Source organism: Ananas comosus, unplaced genomic scaffold (genome assembly GCF_001540865.1).
Source record: "Ananas comosus cultivar F153 unplaced genomic scaffold, ASM154086v1, whole genome shotgun sequence".
In the NCBI taxonomy this organism is placed as follows: Eukaryota; Viridiplantae; Streptophyta; class Magnoliopsida; order Poales; family Bromeliaceae; genus Ananas; species Ananas comosus.
The window spans coordinates 33,646-54,139 of record NW_017893585.1 but is presented as its reverse complement, the minus strand read 5'-3'; the positions used below and the strand labels follow the sequence as shown (position 1 = coordinate 54,139).

Below are 20,494 nucleotides of genomic sequence, written 5' to 3'. Positions count from 1 at the left end.
AAAACAATCTTGAAAAAATAAATAAAATAACGTTGACAATTAAACATAGCCTTTTTGGCTCTCCTTACCATACCATTCTAGCCATCGGATTCATTGCTTTTAGCTCGAAAAATCTCAACACCACTTAGCTTGAATTATGTACGGTTTCCATTCGTAAACATACCAGTTATGGATTATAATACCTATCATATTTCAACAATGTATGGGCGTATCATTGAATAGCACAAAAAGAGATTAAAAGAAAACCAAAGGTAAAAAAGCATTAATCAACAGTAAAGTTAACTAAGCAAAACCGCTAGTTTGAATTTAAACTACAACACATAATTTGCCTACATTGTAACTTCAACTATAGTAAACCCCCCACCAGGCTGTGAGTTACAATGGTCCATATTATGGTATTTTAGTGGAACAACAATAATTAGGATCCTGTGAATAATAGAACCCTGTTGACAACTCTACCGTTATTTGCTACTTAAACCTTCGGTCAACGATTTGATGTCATTTACCACCTTAACCACAAATTGTTGTCAGTCGAATTACTCGACAGGAACAGGATAGCTTCAGGTCCAGACAAACTACGCTCGTACTCACATAACAGCCTTCACCCACAAAAAATTACAGCATCATACCTATGATACAACAATTCGTTATCATGGACGACTAAGAGAATAAAAAGTGAAAGTATACATATCTACTGCTAACAATATTACTTGAAATGCTCATTTTTAGTTGGTCTTCTGCATGAAAACTATAATTAATAAGTGCTAGAACACACAAACAACTTTTTGTATCTAGTCCACTCTAACACGCGTACTATTAGCTAACATGTACCTAGTACTAAGCATGATCTGTAAGAGTCAGACGCTTCTAAGCGGCAGGGTCACGCTACCCCCTCATCTCAACTGCCCTCAACTGAAACAGAGCTACAAAACATCTTTCTTTGCTATATGTCTGACCTCTATGTGAGAACTAGATTGTAAAAACCTTCAACAAGTCAAGCGTTCAAAACAGTTACTTGCACTTGTGACACAGGCAATACACCGAACAAATTGCTTAAATCACTCAACCGACCATTAGTGAAATTAAAAATGTGGCTATTTGCTTACATTAAGGTGAGACAAACGACTTTCACTTTCTGAGATGCAATCCCTGCAAGCCCCACAGTAGAGTGGGAAAAACTGAAGAAGTATCTGCCACATGCTTTCCACAGAATTTAAATTCGGCTATTAAGGAAGAGTAAATGATCTGTCATTGGTTGAATGAAGTTTGAGTATTTACGCCTTATTAGAAATAAAAAAATATTATCTAGTAACAAAAATTGTTGTTGGGTTTGCGAAGGTGACTTCCTAGATGACTATATTTCTTATAGAGTAAACCTAAACAAGATAATATTTGAGGATAAGTTCAATCTCCTAAGAGCAAACTATTATCTTTGAATTCCTAACTGATTTTCAGATATAATTTTCTTACGCGTTGTGATCGTCGCAAGAAAACAACCATCAATGACATCATGATGAAATAATTAAGTTCTAATAAACTGATTGCTTGTCCTTCACAAGAAGCGAACTTCACTGTAGGCTTAATTGACTATAGTAATTACTAATAAATATAAAGAAAAAGTAACACCTTTTCGATCCCATCTTGATTTCGTCCTGATCTTAACACTTGAACTACAATTATAAGTTGTCCCTCTTCATTGTCCCCATCAGCTACACCTACAACCACTTAAAAAATACACAATAGAATAACGAAAAGACTGGCATGATAACTTTCAACAATTTGCCTAATACAATTAGCTACCGTGACCTCCGAATTTCCAGTCTAGTCTTCCTTTTATTACGCACAGCAATTAGTATAAAGGAATAAATATTAAGTCAAATACCCTTTAAGGTGGCTGTTGGTTCAATGGTTGTAATATTCCGTTGGTACATATGTATATTTTATATAACGAAGGTAAATATGGCAAATTTTTAAGCTAGCTGCTGTATTAAAAGTACACTACTTATGGTTCGGGAGAACTTTCGTTAAAAACCTAAGATTAACCTTAACTACAGATTTTATCTTCTCATCATAGTTAATGAATAAATGAGAATGCCATACACATATCACGGATTAATCAGCTCCTTATGATATACTATTGCATAGGCATTGTTTAAATAAAGAAAATTCCAATTATAAGCATGAAACTTTGCAAGTCAAATGACGTGTCCATAGCCAGATATTAGTTTACTTCTATAAAATCTTTACGAAAAGTGGGTGGCTGCATAGTTCGTGAATGAAACAAAGTTAAATTTCACAGTGTGATTTTTTAGCTTTTAAAGTTTGGGTGCCGTAGAGATTTGAGGAGCGAGCTATGAGTTGGAGGGTCGGATATATTTTCTGCAAAACAAAAATCAAAGCACGTTGAACAAGCAAACACATTGGGTGAAATCTCCACAAATCACAACCAAACAGTCCCGCCTCACGAATGTCTAAGCAACTAAAAGCAGTTTTATACTCCGATAACCCATATACTGCCATGGAGTATACAAAGCCTGTCGCATGAAAAAGGTTTACTTAATCAGCCAAGAATGGTTTTCTCCGCCCATGCAATATCAAGAACATACTAATAATTTACAAATAAACACTGAAGAGTAGTGCTCAACACATGATTACCTCAAGAAGCGAAACCAATATTCATCCTACATAGCAAATCCATATACTTAAGACCTTTATGATAGATTGTTTTTTCGTTGCAGTTCAAATGAATAATTGCGTATGCTCATAGTTCCTAAGAGTAGACCTGAAAAGGATGTAATCGCAAAGTGATTATCTTTGGATAGTTGAGGGCCATCATTATATCCGTGAGGACTTTTGTAAATCCCTGATTATATAAATTCGCGAGACTGGCGAAATTATTAACTTTTCATGAAGAATTTCTGAAAGGAGTCTTACTCCATATCGTCAACGCAAATAGTCGCCATCTAGCGATCCCGTCCTAAATTAACTGATAACACTACATATAAATCCTATTTCCATGCTTGAACAAAAAAAGTACATCGTATACCCGTAGAAAACTGCGCCCAGTGCGTACTATATCTGCACTTGGGATATCATTTTTGAATTGGTTCAAATGTGCAACGCCTTTGAATCTAAATGAGAGGAACGACTAAATGCTAAAGGAGCCTTATAGTCATGAAGTAGATCTCATACTCTCTATATCATATTAAAGTAACCAAGTTAGCCTAGCAATATGTCGCCACTTTATTTCTCTTTTGGACTTGTGACTGTGTTGCTCTAAAGCTTATAACTAGTAGGCACTTAAAACTAGTAGGCCACAGTAAAACAATATTGCAAAGTATTTGGTTAAACTTCAACTAAGTATATTCACTTTGCCACCGGTAATGTTTAAAAGTTGAACTTCATTACGCTTTTTACTTTTGTTTCTCCATAACGAGTAACGGACCTAACCATTTAAACAAGTGCAATGCAATGGAATATTCATACATTACTTGCACCACATCTTACTTAAGTGTGGCACTTTATTAAATGGACTCGCATTGTTAAAATAAGTATTCCCTTTAACCTCATCTATACGAGAGTTTACTATAGTGAACGTTTTGAAACACAAGATGACCCAAGCTTAAGCACAAACTGAGCTAGATGAGAGCAAACCATTTCCCGTGTAGGCCCATTTCACCATTGGCAATAATAAATAATAACTGATGCTTCCCGAGACGCATTCATTGAATCAGAATATTAATACTATAATCTACATGCAGGCTTATTTGATTGATATAATTGTTTAGTTCTATAGTTGAAACAATGTAATCTTCATAAAGTTATTAGCTTTTATATATAATGTAGCGCGAGATTACCTTCAATGATAGAAAGAAAAATATTTCTATTTAACTAGCTATTAGATAGGTTCCTTTCACTTCCCATTTATCTTTCTAAAATACTCCTTTGTCGCATTCTGCTGCTCTGGTTCGTTGTCGTCTCATTAGTTGTTTGCCTGCAGAGGCATATGACCGCTACTATACAACGTTCTAGACTGCACAATTGAATTCAAATCGCATTAAGCAAAACAGCACGGTTAACTTCGCGATAGCCAGGTGTATAATTAATAGCCAACTGCATGCAGTGCAATCTATTTTGCAGGCAAAACACACGGCCCTAAAACACAGCTCGGTTTATTTGGCACGGAGGACATCGCGCGGAACCATTACTCGCGATCAATCGTGGCTCGAGGGGTGCTCTGTTTTTGATTGTGGCGGTCTCGGCTATCGGGGCATTATCCCCAATTGTTAAGCCAAACGTCAAGCAGAATTCGGGAACAGGTTTCGGAGTCGAAAACGGTTGCCTGGGTGTTCTGGAACAATTCGTGTAAAAATTGTTCCTTAGGGGAACTCAAGAACAACTTTGGTCGTGTTTGTTCGAAGTCTCGAATCGAATCAAATTCGAATCAGAATAAGCTGGAATCGAAATCGAATGACAATTACGTAATTCTGTATCGGTTTGTTCAAAGTAGATATAAAACTGTAATTAAATTAACTATCAGCTAACTTTACTTTATAATATATTAATTTAAATTCAAATTGAAAATTAATATTAAATTTACATCAAAATTTGAAATAATATCAAAATTTTAAATCTATTTTTTTAAAAAAATTAAAACTTGAAAGTTGAGTGGATAATTTAAAATATGAAACTAATTTTGATTTATTTCACAAATCAAACTTAAAATACAATTTAATTTAAATTTGAATCCATAAATTAATTTAAGTTAATAAAATTGAATAAATTTATATAATGTAAAATTTTAAATTCCAATTTTTCCAAATTCGATAAGTTAGATTCCAAGAATACTAATTAAATTTTTAAATTTTTAATTCAAATCAAATTAAAATTTAAAATTATATAGTTTAAATTTTCAAATTAAACTCATATTTTCAATTAAAAAATATTGAAAAAAAAATTTAATCCGAATAAATATTCCATTCCGTCCGGATTCAACTTCAATCCGCCTCCTAGAGGCCGGACCTGGATTGGAAAAAGAGTGATTGGGACCACTCGGAGTCGAAATATGGATAATGGGGACTCCCTTCGTACAAACAACCACAAACGGATAGTTCGCGCAAACACGTCCCTCGTGTTCTTACTCTTGTATTTATTAGATAAATAAATATATAAAGTATACATAGTATTTTTAGATAAAATAATAATCTTAAAACCTTATATATAATATAAATTAATTAAATTTAATATTATTATTTATTTTATTAATTTCTTACTAATTATAGTATTAATATTTAATTTTTTTTATATTAAATATTATATATATATATATATAATAAAATAAATATACTATTTTAAATTAAACTTACATAAAATATTATATTATAAATTACAATATGAAATAATTTTATAAATAACTTTATATAAAATATACTAATATAAATTAATTATTTTATTTTTAAAAATATATTTGGACATTATTCATGACTTTTTATCCGAACGCTATTAAAGATATCCTCTAGAATATTCCCGAATGTATCTAAACGTAAATTTATAATTATTATATATTATACAGAAATATCTCCGTTGTTCTCGGAAACAACAAAAATTGTTCTCCAAAATTTAGTTATATACCAAACGCAGCCATCACAAAAGTACAAGCACAATAAAACTAATTGAGGATAAAAACAAGAAACTCACCTTTTTGAAGAAAACACCTTCTCCAGGTCCTCCTTGCTCCTCAAATCTCCCTGCAAACGCAAGCAATGCGCGCGCACCGCTCTCAAAATCTAGAGAGAGAAAGAAAAGGGCGAGAGATAGAACAAGAGAGAGAGAGAGAGAGAGAGAGAGAGAGAGAGAGAGAGCTAGGGTTTATACGAGGAAGAAGCGGAGGTTTTGGGCGAGCGCGGGGCCGGCGAGGGCGCGGACGCGGTCGAGGGCCTCGGGGACGGAGTTGTCGAGGTTGTCGATGATCGAGACGTGGAACCCCTCCCTGAGGAGCTGGAGCACGGTGTGGCTCCCGATGAACCCCGCGCCCCCCGTCACGAGCACGCTCCTCCTCGTCGTCATCGTCTCCCTCTCCGTCGAAGCCGAAGACGAGGGGGGCGGCGCCATTAATGGAGGTCGAGGAGAAGAAGAATAAAAGAGAAAGGGAGAATGAGAATCAGGAATGGGGAATGGGAATATAATAATAATTGTTGTCGCAGATTTGCTCTTTATTTATACCGGAAGGAAAAGGAGACGCGGAGAGAGAGAGAGAGAGAGAGAGGGGCTGTTTGGGAGAGCGTGAAGGGATGAGTACGGAAGCACAGGAATAAAGGGGTTGAGACTGAGTTGGAGTTTGTTGGCGTGGACGTGGAGAATTTATTGCCTGCTGCGCCGGGTGTACAGGTGACAACTAAGTAGTAACCAACCAGTAGCCACTCCATTCCCTAATTAGTGTGCGAGGATAAAAGGGGTTAGGGGGGTTAACCCAACCCCTTTTATCCCAAAATGGAAATATTTGTCCGTTTGGTTCGGGGTTAAGAAAAAAGTAGCTATTCCAGGCATAGAGTTAAGTTCAGGGTTAAAGTGAAGTTAAAATTTTTTTGTGTTTGGTTGGAGGTTGGAGTTAGTCTAGAATAATGAAAAATAGTGTTTGGTTGAAGTCGGTGGGATAAGAGAATAATGATTGATAAAGAAGGATAATGATTGGTTGGAGTAGGTGTGATAAGAAAGATAGTGAGTTATTATGAATAGAAAATAGTGTTTGGTTAGAGTTTGGTTGGGTTAGATGGGGTTAGCTAACCCGGGATAATTTATTTGAGGTGGGGTTAGGTGGCGTTAGCTAACCCCACCTATTTTTTAGGGTGTTTGGGGATAAAATGGGGGTTAAGGGGTTATTCCACCCCTTAACCCCCAACCAAACAAGGTTAGAGTTTGTTGACCCCATGGGTGCGGTTAACAAACCCCACCCTCCCTAGTGGGATAAGTTAATCCCATCCTAATTTAATTTTTAAATATAAATTTAAAATTTTAATTTTAATTTATAAATTTTAAAAATTTATAATTTATAATCTTAAAATTAATATTAATATTTTTAAATTTTAAATTTTAAATTTTATTTTTAATTGTTTAAATTTTAAATTTGACATTTTATATTTGAAATTTTAAAAATGTATAATTTGCAATCTTAAAATTAATATTTATTATTTAAAATTTTAAAATTTACACTTTAAATTTAAAATTTAAAATTTAAAATATTATTTTTAATTATTTAAATTTTAAATTTAATATTTTTTTATTTTAAATTTCAGATTTAAAAATATAGATTTTAATTTTGAATTTTTTTAATTTTAAAAGTTATCTATTTAAATTTAAAATTTTAAATATAAAATAAAAAATTTAAAATTTAAATATAATAATTACGGTAATATCATTGTTTCTATTTATAACTACTCACTATTTCTTTATTCCATTTACTCAAACCAAATACTATTTTGCTTACATCTGGACTAAACTCAATTCTCAACCAACACAAAAACTGCTCTAACTCCACCTTAATCTAAATTTAATCCTATCCCTGAATAAGTAATTCTTACTTACCCTGAACCAAACGAAGAAAAATTTTAGCCCTTTTGTAATTAAACACGTATATTGAACTTTCAATGACAATAATTTTAAGTAAATTTAAATATTATTTCTATGATTTCGTATTTTTTTTATTTTAATACTCTATAATTTAATGTATATCCCCTTTTAGGATATATCCTGTAATTTCATAATTCTCTTTCTTATAAGCAATTTCATTAACTTTTCTTAAATCATATACAAAAATTCAGATACCCCATTTATGATTTATCGAAATATTCACTTTAGTACATATGGTTTACTGAATTTTATTTTAATACCCCCCGATTTTAACTTTATCACTAGTTTTAACGAAAAAAATTAACGAAAGAATAACGGAAAGAGAAAAACGAAATCATAAAATACTAAAGTGATACATTTTAAACCACAGAATACTAAAATAAGAAAGTGTAAAGATGATAGGGGTGGTATTAAAGTTTTTCTTAATTTTTAAAAACTTTATCAAATAATCAAGAGGTCTCTCTTTCCGTTAAAGTTGTTAATTATATAATTAATTTTGATCGTATATATTGCCTACTGTTTAGTAAAACTTTAAACAACGGAAAAAAGAACTAATTTGTATTCTAAATAGTAAAAAACAGCCATAAAAATTAAAGTTTAATTCAACTTATTTTTTCGATCTTCATGCTTAACTTATATATGCATGATATTCTATCTACAAAATGATTGTGAAATTAGTGAGTTCATTCAGAAGAAAATCTATCGAATTATTTTATAAGTTAGAGATATAATTGCCAAAATTAAAAATTTAGGTATCTATTTCGCAAAAAAAAACTAATGTTCGACGGGCTTTGTACATTCTTTTGCTTTTTTTTATAAATCCAAAATAACCTTTTCTCTATTTTGTTATTTTTTAGTAGCAAGAATCTGGTTAGAGCAAGGGGCATCTAACATTATTATGCAAAATCAAGTTGGTATATAGAAATTTATGCTTATAAATGTGATAATATATATATATATATATATATATATATATATATATATATATTTTATCGTATTATTTTTCATACCGCACATAATATAATTTTTCTGCACTATCAAGTGAAATCTATGGTTATTCAGAGAGCTAAGCAAAGATTTTTAAGTCAAGTAGTTTTTATATATCTAATCTCTTTAGCCGGAAAAATATTTATTATAGCAAATACATCACATAAAATATATCTCAAACCAATCTTATTGTACCATGTAGGATGACAAAGTAATAAGGGATAATTGCCAATATACCCTTCATGCGTTTGAATATATCCGATTTATCCCTATTTTTTTTTTCTTTCTAAAATACCCCTCATATGTTCCACCGTTATTCCAAAATACCCCCACAGTTATCCCCTGTTAAACTAACTCGGGTTAAACATAGGTTAAATGTATACCAGAGTTAAAACCTAATTAAAATACCTATTTTATCCCTATCTTATTAAACAATTTCCTTAAATTATTCTTTCTTTCTCTCCCAACTTAATATCATTACTCTCAATCAAGCCCACCACTCGCCGCCCGCAGCCCGCCGCCCACCGCCGTGAGCGCCAGCAGCTCACCGCCACCGCCAACCTCGGTGCCGGCTCCTCCGCCTCCACCTTCGCCCCCAAGAAGCCTCGCCTCATTCGCACAAAAAAAACGGCCCACGAGTCGCCGCTCTCGTCGTCGTCGTCGTCCTCCTCCGCCGCCTTGGCCGGCGCCGGGAGCAAGAGCATGCCGGCAGACGAGACGAAGGAGGAGGAGGAGAGGGAGGCGGGGGGCATGAAGTTAGGCGGGGGCATGTCGGAGGAGCGGGTAGAGGGGACGGCGGAGCCGGTGGAGACGAAGAGGGGGCGGAAGTCATCAAGGAGCACTAGATGTGCGCGGTCCACGAGGCCAATATGGCCTCGTGGACCGGATGAGAGGGAGGTCCACCGCTGTTCAGTTTAACGACTTGAGGGTCANATATTTTTAAATATATAACTCTTATATATTATTAATATATGTTTATTATAATTTTAAATGTATTTCATCTATATATATAAAAATTATAATAATAATATATATAGTATATTAATTATTATATATTTATTATATAGTCGACTTTTTGATCCGGAATTTTTAATTGGTGAACGTATAATACCCGTATATATTACGTATTCGAATAACTGTCAAATCCGTTTTTAGCCGTATTTTTCAACGAATTTAAAAATTAAAAGACGAATTTTATCCGAATTATATCTGTACCGAATTTTTGCTGAATCCAAATTAACTAACTATGCCTCCAGCCACTAAGATTGGTTTAGCTGCGATCGATCTCATCCGTTCATCTGCTCACTCCCAACGTGCTTAATTAATTAATTGATATTTGAAGGGCAAATAAAAAAAATATTTGTTATATGAAGGGTATATAAGATAAGTGAGTTACGGTACGAGGGTATATTGGAATGGGCAAAATGGTAATTTTTCAGAGATAATAGCAGCTAACTGACGGAACTTAACTCCAGGGATATATTAGAAAGACTTGGAACATAAGAAGGGTATTTTCAATATTAGCCTTCTAATTAAGAGGGATAAATAAGAAAATCGAAAACTTTTCAGAGGTATATAGGCAATTGCCCCAAGTAATAAAATCATTTTATAGTAATAGTAAAACGACGTTTAGACAAAGATGAACTTCAATTTTTCCCTTGAGGTTTATCGTATATTCACTTTACAATTCTATATTTTAGAAAGTTGCATTTAACTATTCTATACACTCAAACAAAAATGATCTATAGCGATAAAAAAAAAAAATACTGACTAAATTATCGATACTTTTAAAAAGTGTTGTCATATGTGGTGTCGCTAGTTATATAGTGACAGTTACAGAGTGTCGCTATAATCTAAAAAAAGTGCTGCTAATTTATCCATACTTATTTAAGCATTTAGCAACCACCGGAACTCTACCTTGTTAGTTGCAATGACGGAGGAGGACGAAAGGAAAAGCCTCTTCGTCCAGGATTTCAGTGAATTGAGTGAAGGGAGAAGGAGCGATGGCAATCGATTTTTTTTTTTTTCTTTTCTGTTTGTAATCGAGCCGAATGAGCTGGGTGGGGTGGGTTGACTAGAACCCGAATGAGCTGGGTGGGGTGGGTTGAGTAGAACAACCTTTTATTTTTGGCTGGATTGGACTTTATATTTAGGTATTAGTAGATATTTTAAAAACTTTTGGCATAATAGGACACTTATACAAAAATGTTCTAAACATGTGTCTCTATAATCTAATTTTGTTGTAGTGATACTTTTATTTTTATTTTACTATAATTACGGACCGTTAAATAGAATAATAAAATAATATTTCTTTCAAATTTCTGGATTGTAAAGTATAGATTATAGGATAGTAAAACGCCATGGTTCAACGCTGCATAGTTAATAAAAAGGATCACTTTAATACTTTATTTAACAGTGGATCCTTGCAGGGAAGGAAAAAAATAAAATTGTAGAACAGTGAAGTGCAATTTTTTGAAACTTAGGGTCTTTACTGAAAATGCACTGTACCATGCGGGGGGCTTTTGCGGGGGTCTTTACTGAAAAAAAAAAATCTCCGCATGGACACCCTTGCCCGCGCACTCCTCGCCCTACTCGCCTCCGACCCCGCCAAAACCGCACTATGACCCTCTTTTTTTTCCCTCCAACCATCCTCCACCGTCTCTGCTGCCCTCCGCGATAATAACGAGAATGGTAACGCGTCCTCTTCCTCCGCCTTTGCCCTCCACCTCTAATGCAGCGAATTTTCTATCTGCCAAATAAACCCGCCGTCCCCATTGTCACTACCGGCGAGGAAGAGGAAGTACTTCTCGGGGCCGAGAAGCTCGCCGGCGAGGTAAGGGGCACGCGGCCCACCCACTTACCCCAGAGGGCGGCAGCGAGCGCGGCCTCGACGGTGTCTGAGGCGAGGAGTGCGAGGAATGTATGGAAAAATCTCTGGATTAGCACTTTTGTTTGTTTAAAACGAAAAAAAAAAATAAATAAAAGGTCAAAAGGTCAAAACTAGATAATAATAAAGAAAACCAAGAAAAAATAAAGAAAAAGATGAATTTGCACTCTTAAGATTAAATTGCACTGTTTTAAAAGAACGTTGCACTATTATGGACGTAAGTTGCACTCTTTTAAATATAAACTGCACTCTTTAAAATGAAAGTTACACTTAAACGAAAATTGCACTCTTTGAGAGATATTTATACTGTTTCTCATCTTATTGCACTCTTTAAGAGGAGGTATTTATATTATTTCTTCTCTTATTACACTATTTCTAAAAGGGTACAACTTTAAAGATTGATCATACAATGTATACGTTCGGCCTTGTTTCAATTGGTTTGATCCAGTTGTTTCAAACCAGTTTCATTCGGTTCACGTCTCACTTAAACCATACTTTCAAATATATTCCATTCAATTTTCTTGTATCAGTCTAAATTCACGTCAGGTGCTAGTAAGGCCTAGCACGTGTCAAAGCGACGTATTGAGAATAATAATCTCATATATATTAAGAAAAACTTCAAATATTATCCCTGTAGTTTCACACTTTCTCACTTTAATATCATGTAGTTTAAAGTGTATCAATTTAGTGCTCTGTTGTTTTATTTTTATCTTTTTATTATTGATTCCACTAATTTTTTTTGTTAAATAAATGACAAAGTTAAAACTAAAGGATACTAAAGTGAATATTCGATAAAACTATGTGGGGTATCTGAAGTTTTTTGTACATAATTTAACGAAATATTAACGAAAAAACTGACGAAAAAATAAAAATGAAATCACATGACACTAACATGATACACTTTAAATCACAGGATACTATAAAGTGAGAAAGTGCGAAACTACACGGGTGGCATTTAAAGTTTACCCTATATATTAATTATAGAATAAGATCTTAGTTTGTAACTTTGTATACTTCAGTTTTTGGACTGGATCTTGGGCCTACAACAATCTCTTGACCTAATGGAGCTCATTAAATAGGTGAGAAAACATAGGAATTAAAGACCCCTAAGGCATTTTGAAATAGTCTTGCAAAATTCTAATAAAATCATCATCAAGTTCAACAAATCTCCAATTTATATGACGAAATAATCGAAATAAAAGCAAACACAATTTGAAGGAGCGAAAAAATAGAAGCCGGACTCGAATACGTTGGGAATTTAATAGGGCCCAAGACGAAGTGTGTGACGCCCCGACTTCCCAGGGGGTCACCCATCCTAGGACTACTCCCGCCCTAGCACGCTTAAGTCTCTTAACCTCTTGGGTCTAGCCACCACCCAAAATGCTTAAGCCGGGTTAAGAGCTTAGTCCTATTATATCTTATATATAGGAATATCTGGGGTCTCACAATCTCCCCTTCTTTAAGCCCTGACGTCCTCGTCAGGCTCAGACTCACAAGTACCAGGCGATGTGAGGCTCATCTCGCTAGCCCGTCATCCAGAGCCTGGCTCAGCCGAGACTCATCTCACACTTCCGGCTGGTAATTGGCTCTGATACCATCTGTGACGCCCCGACTTCCCAGGGGGTCACCCATTCTAGGACTACTCCCGCCCTAGCACGCTTAAGTCTCTTAACCTCTTGGGTCTAGCCACCACCCAAAATGCTTAAGCCGGATTAAAAGTTTAGCCCTATTATATCTTATATATAGGAATATCTGGGGTCTCACAAAGTGTCCTTCGCTTGATTGGGGCGGGCTAATCGTGAGACAGAGGACTTGTTGGATTTTGTTATAGAATGTAGTATTGTTTAATAAAGTGTTGCCAGAGAGACTAAGAGATGCTATTTATCGTAAACATCTTATTTCTACATCAAAATCAAAAGCACGAAGCTGAAGCTTCTGAGAGTGAATGTTCCAATGTCATTTCTATTTCTTGCAATACTCTTCCTTGAAAAATTGGAGAAATAATGAGAATTTTTTTTAATGTAAAGTTGTAATATAAAGTTTCACTTTTTAAGTAAATAGTGAGTGGTATATTGTTCATTTTATTTTGGCCAATGTTACCATACACGTGATACCTCAAAGTTTAATTTACTTGCAAGTTTAATTGAATTAGACTCTTAGGTCGTGTTTGGTTCACTCCGTTTTCATTCAGGAATTAAAATCGGATTGGACAAATCCATTTATTGGTGTTTGATATAAGGGAGTTCCATTCAGATTCCGATTTCCGGATAAATGAAAAACTTTTAATTATTCTATTTTTCAATCCGGTTTAGGGCCCAATTGGAAGTTAAATTCAGGCGAAAAGAATACACTTTATGAAAATATCTCAATTATATTTTTTTTATTTAAATTAAATTAAAATTTTATTTAAATATATTTTTAAAATTTGAAATTAATTTTTAATTCTAGATTTTGTTTTTGAAATTAAAGTAAAATATAAATTCAATCAAGCATTTTGAATTTAATTTATAAAATTAAATTTAAATTTAAATTTACTTGTAAGTTTGAATTTGAATCAAATCATAAATTAGTTTTATATTTTGAATTGTCTACTCAATTTTAAGTTTTTTAAAAATTATATTTAAAATTTTGGCTTATCATTTCAATATTTTCATGTAAATTTTTAATATTTAACTTCTAGTTAGAATTTAAATTATAAATTTAATTTTAAATTTTAAATTATTTTTATATTTTGTATTTTAATTCAAATTTTATTTTAATTACTTTTTTATAATCAAAATTTTTTAATATTGAAAGTATGAATCAACGCTACCAAGATTTTATCATTTCATTTTCAATTTCTGTTAATTCCTATTTTTTTCGGATTCCATTTTTCATTTTGAACCACGCTATTAGAGCAAGTGGCAAAGGGCTTGGTGGTTGGTACCCGAGACCCAAGTTCGAATAATAGTTGATTCACATTTCTAGCTAAATTTATTTTTAAATGAAATAAACGAAGCAGGTAGCGTGCTACCTATCTCTCTGTCAAAAAAAAAAAAAAAAAAAAAAAAACCTTATGATATAGCAAACTGAGAGACATGAAACATTAATTATTTGAGGTTAATTTCATAAAGGTCCATGCAGATATAGTGAATTACAAATATATAACTATAAATTTCAACTTTTATATATTGTCTTTATAAAAGTTCTATTGTTTTCAAATATGTCTCTGTCGTTAGAATTCGTTAGAAAACTTTAGTTAACCATAAATTAAATACTTAATCCTAGTTACTTTATGAGATAATTTTACATTTTTGTCTCTCTTATATTATACTGTTGTTGTTGCTTTTGAAAAGGTATATTTGTGATGGCAAAATTAACATTTAATTTAAAATATAAACAGTTCTATAATGGTAACAAATCAGAGTAACATGTTTGAAAATATTAAAACTTTTGTAGAGAAAATATATGAAAGTTGAACTTTATAGTAATATATTTATAATTCACTATATATTTGTAGGGACCTGTATACATTTAATCCTAATTATTTAGATAACTACAAAGAAATTAAAAAACAGGGATCTCAAAGAGACTCAGGCACAGCGATATGTAGCTCATCAATGCTTATGAGAAGCATTATGATTGGCGAGCGAGCCATCTTTATTTTGTCCTCATCGTCTCTTCAAGTCAATAGACATAAAATGAAAGATCAAAATAAAATTTAAAAAATATTAAATGAATAAGTTGAAAATAATAAAAAATACATATATAAATAATATGCAAGAAAATTCGAGCACACGAATAAAATCATCCATATCGAATACGTATGTGATAAAAAAGAGTTAATTAACTAGAGAAGATATAGATAGATGCGGAAAGAGAAATAGAAATAGGTCAAATTAAATCTTCTACTCAAACACACACACACACACACACACACACACACACACACACACACACACACACACACACACANAATATAACTGCAGCAGTTGCAACTGCGTAAAACCAAACAGACTAGATGCAGTTACAACTGCAGCATTTGCAACTGCATGTATTTCCAACTACACTGTTTCTGCAACTACATCTAACCAAACGGCTCCTTAGTGGAGCAAATTTTACACTTGAATTAAAAATTTAGAAATTTAAAATGTAAAATTTTAATCTCTCTCTCTCAATGGAGCAAATTTTTCACTTGAATTTAAAAATTTAGAAATTTAAAAATTTAAGTTTAAAAATTTTACATTTCAAATCTAAATTTAAAATTAAATATTTAAAATCTAAAATTTTTTATGGCCAATTTGCATAAAAAATCTACTTATTTTCGGTTTTTGCAAAATCGGGTCACCTTTTTCGTTTTTGCAGATTCGATCCGTTTTTTCAGCAAACTGACCAAAATACCCTTATTACTTTTTCTCTTTCCTCTTTCTCTCTCCTCTTCGTTTCTCTCGTTCTTTTTTTTTCTCGCCGGCAGAGCGGAGGCGGAAACGGTCCGTCGCGCCTCTCACCCTCATTCTTACCGCTCGCCACCTTCATAAGCCTCCGCCCTTGCCTGTTCGTCCCCGCACCCCCCCTTTCCTGCGCTACCATCCAATCCCGGCCGAAGGCCCCGGCGGCCAACTTATTTTTTTATTTTTGGCTTTTCTTTTCTTTTCTTTTATCCGACTCTTCTCCCACCCTCCAACGACGATGCCTCCGTCCTTCTCGTCCTTCCCCCCTTCTCATCTCTCCCTCCCCATTCTCTAGCCATAACGATGACTGCTCTCGAGCCGGCGGCGTGACCACAGTGGGGTCTGCCTACAGGCTCGAGCGGGGTCCCTTAGCGGTGTCGTCGCCCGGGACGCGTGACTGTTGGCAGAGAAGTGACAAAAAATTATAGATAGAATCCAAGCATAAAATCTATATACAAGAAAAGAAGGATCACATCACCATTGTATGCGTTAAATGCAAAAAAAAATTAATAAGTTGCACTATTAACATGTACAAACTCGGCACTTTAAATGAAGAATCCACACTCTTTAAATGAAAATTACACTCTTTTGAGAAATCATTACACTGTTTCTCTTCTTATTACACCCTCTTTCAGATATAGAACTGCATCCAATGAGAAAGTCGCAACCTCTTTAAACTAAAAGTTGGCACTGTTTGTCCCTCTTGTTGCACCCATTTTTTCTCGATTGTAACCTGTTTTTTATTTAAACTCGCAGCCATTTTTTTTTTTTTTTAAGAGATTTATGACTGTTTCTTCTCTCTCTTGTTGCAACCATTGCTATGTAAATAAGAGGCAGAAATAGTGTCAACAAAGAAGAAACAGTGCAAGAAGAGAAGAAACTCGCACACTGTTTTAAGAGATAAATAAATACTTAGTTGTCTCCCTTGTTGCTATCGCCATTCTGTGTAAATCAATAGGAAAATAGTACAACAAGAGGAAAACTGTACTGTCTTTAGAGATATACGCTGTTTCTTCTCATGTTGCACTGTTTCATCCTCTTGTTGCACTCATGTTCTGTGTAAACAATAGGAAAATAGTTCAACAATGAGAAAAACAATGGCAATACAGAGGAGGAAATTCAACCGCCCTTTTCAAGAGATATTTATACCGTTCGATTTCTCTGTTGCACCATTTCTGTGTAAATAGAGGAAAATATGGCATATAACAGAGAAGACACGTGCAACAGAGGAGAACCGTATAAATATCACTTAAACAGGATGCAGTTTAAGATCCAAAAATAGTAAAAACATTTTCGCTCAACCCAGAGTATCAATTTTTATCTTAAAGCAAGCATTTACATTTAAATAGTGGCAACTTATAATTATTTTGTAATAACGATGTAATTTCATCTTATTCCTTCTTTTTAATATATTCTTTACCTTTATTTTTTTCTATTTTTTCCTATAATTTTTTGTCAACCTTCCTTGCCAGTAGCTGACGGCGCCGGTAAACGGCGCCGGTGACGAGCTGCAAGGAACCACCCCTCTCCGAGACTGACGCCGCCGCAATGACCTCTACGGTGTCGACGTCGCAGACTGGGTGAGATAAATCGTCGTCAGAGGCGGCAGCAAATAGTGGAGAGGGCAAGATGAGAGGGCGGAGGAAGGGCAGAGCTCGTCAGGTGCGACGCACCGTGGAGAAGAGTCGGATGAAGAAAAAGCAAAAAAGTAAAAAAAAAAGTCGGCCGGCGCGCTTCACACGGGGTCGAGCGAGGCAAGTTGGGGGTGCATGGACGAGGGCAAAGGGCGAGGCGAGAGGCATGAAGGTGGAGAGCGACGACGGACTGTTCTGCTCCGCTTCGCACCTCCGCTCGCCGTCCGCTCTACCGGTGAGAAAAAAAAAAGAACGAGAGAAACGAAGAGGAAGAGAGAAAGAGGAAAGAGAAAAAAGTAAACAAGGATATTTGGTCCAGTTTCTGACAAAAGTGGAACGCCGAATCTGTAAAAACGAACAAAAGGTGGACCGATTTTGCAACAGCCAAAATAAGTGGATTTTTTAAATGGCAACGATTGGCCAAAATTGCCCTATTTGCAAAAGCCCGAACCATTGCAACATTCTCATTTAAATATTAAACAGTTCTATAACGGTATAATTCAGAGTAACATATTTGAAATATTAAAACTTTTGTAGAGAAAATATATACATTGAAGCTTTACAGTAAATAATGTAATTCACTATGCTATTTGTAGGACCGGTGTAACAGCATTTACATACCTAATTATTTAGATAACCTACAATAGAAATTAAAATAGGGGATCTCACTGAGACGACTCAGGCACAGCGACTATAGCTCATCAATCGCTCTATGAAGAAGCATTATGAATTGGCGAGCGAGCCATCCTTTATTTTTGTCGCTCCATACGTCTGCTTCAAGATGGCGAATAGACATAAAATGAAGATCAAAAATAAAATTTAAAAAATATCAAGTAATAATAGACAAATAATATAAAATACATATATAATAATATGCAAGAACCATTCGAGCACACGAATAAAATCATCCATATCGAATACGTATGTGATGAAAAAGAGTTAATTAAATAGAGAAAATATAGAAGAATGTGGAAAGAGAAAAGAATACGGCTTCAAGTTAAATCTTCTACTCCACCACACACACCACACACAAAGAGAAAAAGGCGAGCCAGGTTATAGGAGTGCCGTTGTTTCAACCAAAGATTCTTTTTAAAAAATAAAATAAATTTCGATAATAAACATTAATTTTATTAATTTGATTTACTTATAAATTCACCTTCCGTCGAAACATAGACAGCCACCTTTCATTGATCGAGTGGCGATCGATCTCCGACAGGAACAGCACGAATAACTCAAAGATAGAGAGAGAGAGAGAAGCGGGTCACAAGGAGTGGGAAATGTAATTTGATGTGGCTTTGAGCACGTTAATTTATATAGATTTGAGAATTTTGACCGTGACAACATTCCTGATGCCCAAACAAAGTTGAATGTGGCGCTTGGTGCATGGCGTTGGAAACCTAAAATACAAGCCCACTAATTTATTTTCCAAACTTTTTTTAGGTTAAATACCATAAGTTCGCTACGCAATATATATAATTATAATATATTTTTTATGAAAATATCAAATTTTATATGTTATCCTTATAAAAGTCCTAATATTTTCAAATATATTCATCTGATTTGTTACCGTTAGAGAATTGCTTACATTTTTAATTTTGACATCACAAATGTATACATCCAAAAGTCATAACAATAAAAAATAAAAAAGGTAAAATATCAAGTTATCTCATACACTAATCAGGAGTAAGTACTTAATATATGATTAACTAAAGTTTTTTAACAAATTCTAACGACTAGAATAAATTTGAAAACATTAGAATTTTTATATGAACAACATATGAAAGTTGAACTGGATGTATTTGACTCTATTTTTCTTCGTTTTAGTCTAATTCTGAGGTCCCTTACCTTACTACTGTAGCTTAATTCATTTCTTGAATGAATGAAATAGATTGTGTCCTACTTTTTTCTCTTAAAAAAAATCCAGTTGGACGAATAGATAATTAAACTAGTGTAGTTTATATTTTTAATTTTTTATTTAAATTTAAATTTAAATTTTATTTTTTTTATTTTGAACCAAACGTGACCTTAATATTTCAGCGTATAGGTTATTTGTACAAAAAAAAAAAAAAAAAACAAAACTAACACTAATTATATTGGCAAAATGAGAGACATGACACATTACTTATTTAGATAACTACAAAGAAATTTAAAAAACAAAAAAAGAAAACAAAAAGCGAAAAGGATCTGAAAGAGGAGTAGGTCTTGTGTGCTATTCGGAGCACCGAGATCTCCGTACTCCTAAGCTATTTTCAATGATGAGCTTTCGAATCGACGATCAATTTCGTTAGACTTGATCTAGCGTATTTGAAGTATCTAGAAAATAAATTTTGCAATTTTTCGATATTATTTACTTAGCGATGGAGATATTCAAAATCAACGGTTGAAAATAAAAGTCTCACAAAAAATGATAATATAGGATTAAAATTTTCAATCAAAGATATTAATCTTTTAATTAGTAAATAGTATAAAAAATTTTCTATCAAAATTTAATCGGATTCGAATATTTCTACACCGTTAAACTTACATACAATATATATCAAGTATTAAAAGTTATTGATTTTGAACTTTTTCGACCGCTAGGTAAATGATATCGAAAAATCGCAAAAATTATTTTCTAGATACTTCGAATATGCTAGATTAAGTATAACGGAACCGATCGCTGATTCAAAAGCTCTCTTATCGAAAACGGCTTAGAAGCACGAATGCTCCTAATAGCACACAAGACCTGCTCCTGAAAGAGAGACTCAGACACAATGATATGTAGTTCATCAATGCTTATGAGAAGCATTATGATCTGCGAGCGAGCCAATTTTTTTTTGTCCTCATTGTCTCTTCGAGTCAATAAACATAAAATGAAAGCTCAAAATAAAGTTAAAAGATCAAATGATTAATTAAAGTTGAAAATAATTAAAAAAATACATATATAATAT

At 33.7% G+C, this 20,494-nt stretch overlaps 1 protein-coding gene across 1 annotated transcript; it reads right to left on the bottom strand.

Annotated features, from left to right (window-relative positions):
* Nucleotides 1–619: 619 nt before the first annotated feature.
* Nucleotides 620–6,315, bottom strand: LOC109706380 (UDP-glucose 4-epimerase 3-like; the record flags this gene model as incomplete). The annotated part of the gene is made up of 3 exons (XM_020227177.1): nt 5,875–6,315; nt 5,698–5,747; nt 620–629 (listed from the first exon to the last, which is right to left on the bottom strand). Coding segments are annotated over exons 1-3 (297 nt in total), but the record flags the coding sequence as incomplete, so codon positions are not given.
* Nucleotides 6,316–20,494: the final 14,179 nt, after the last annotated feature.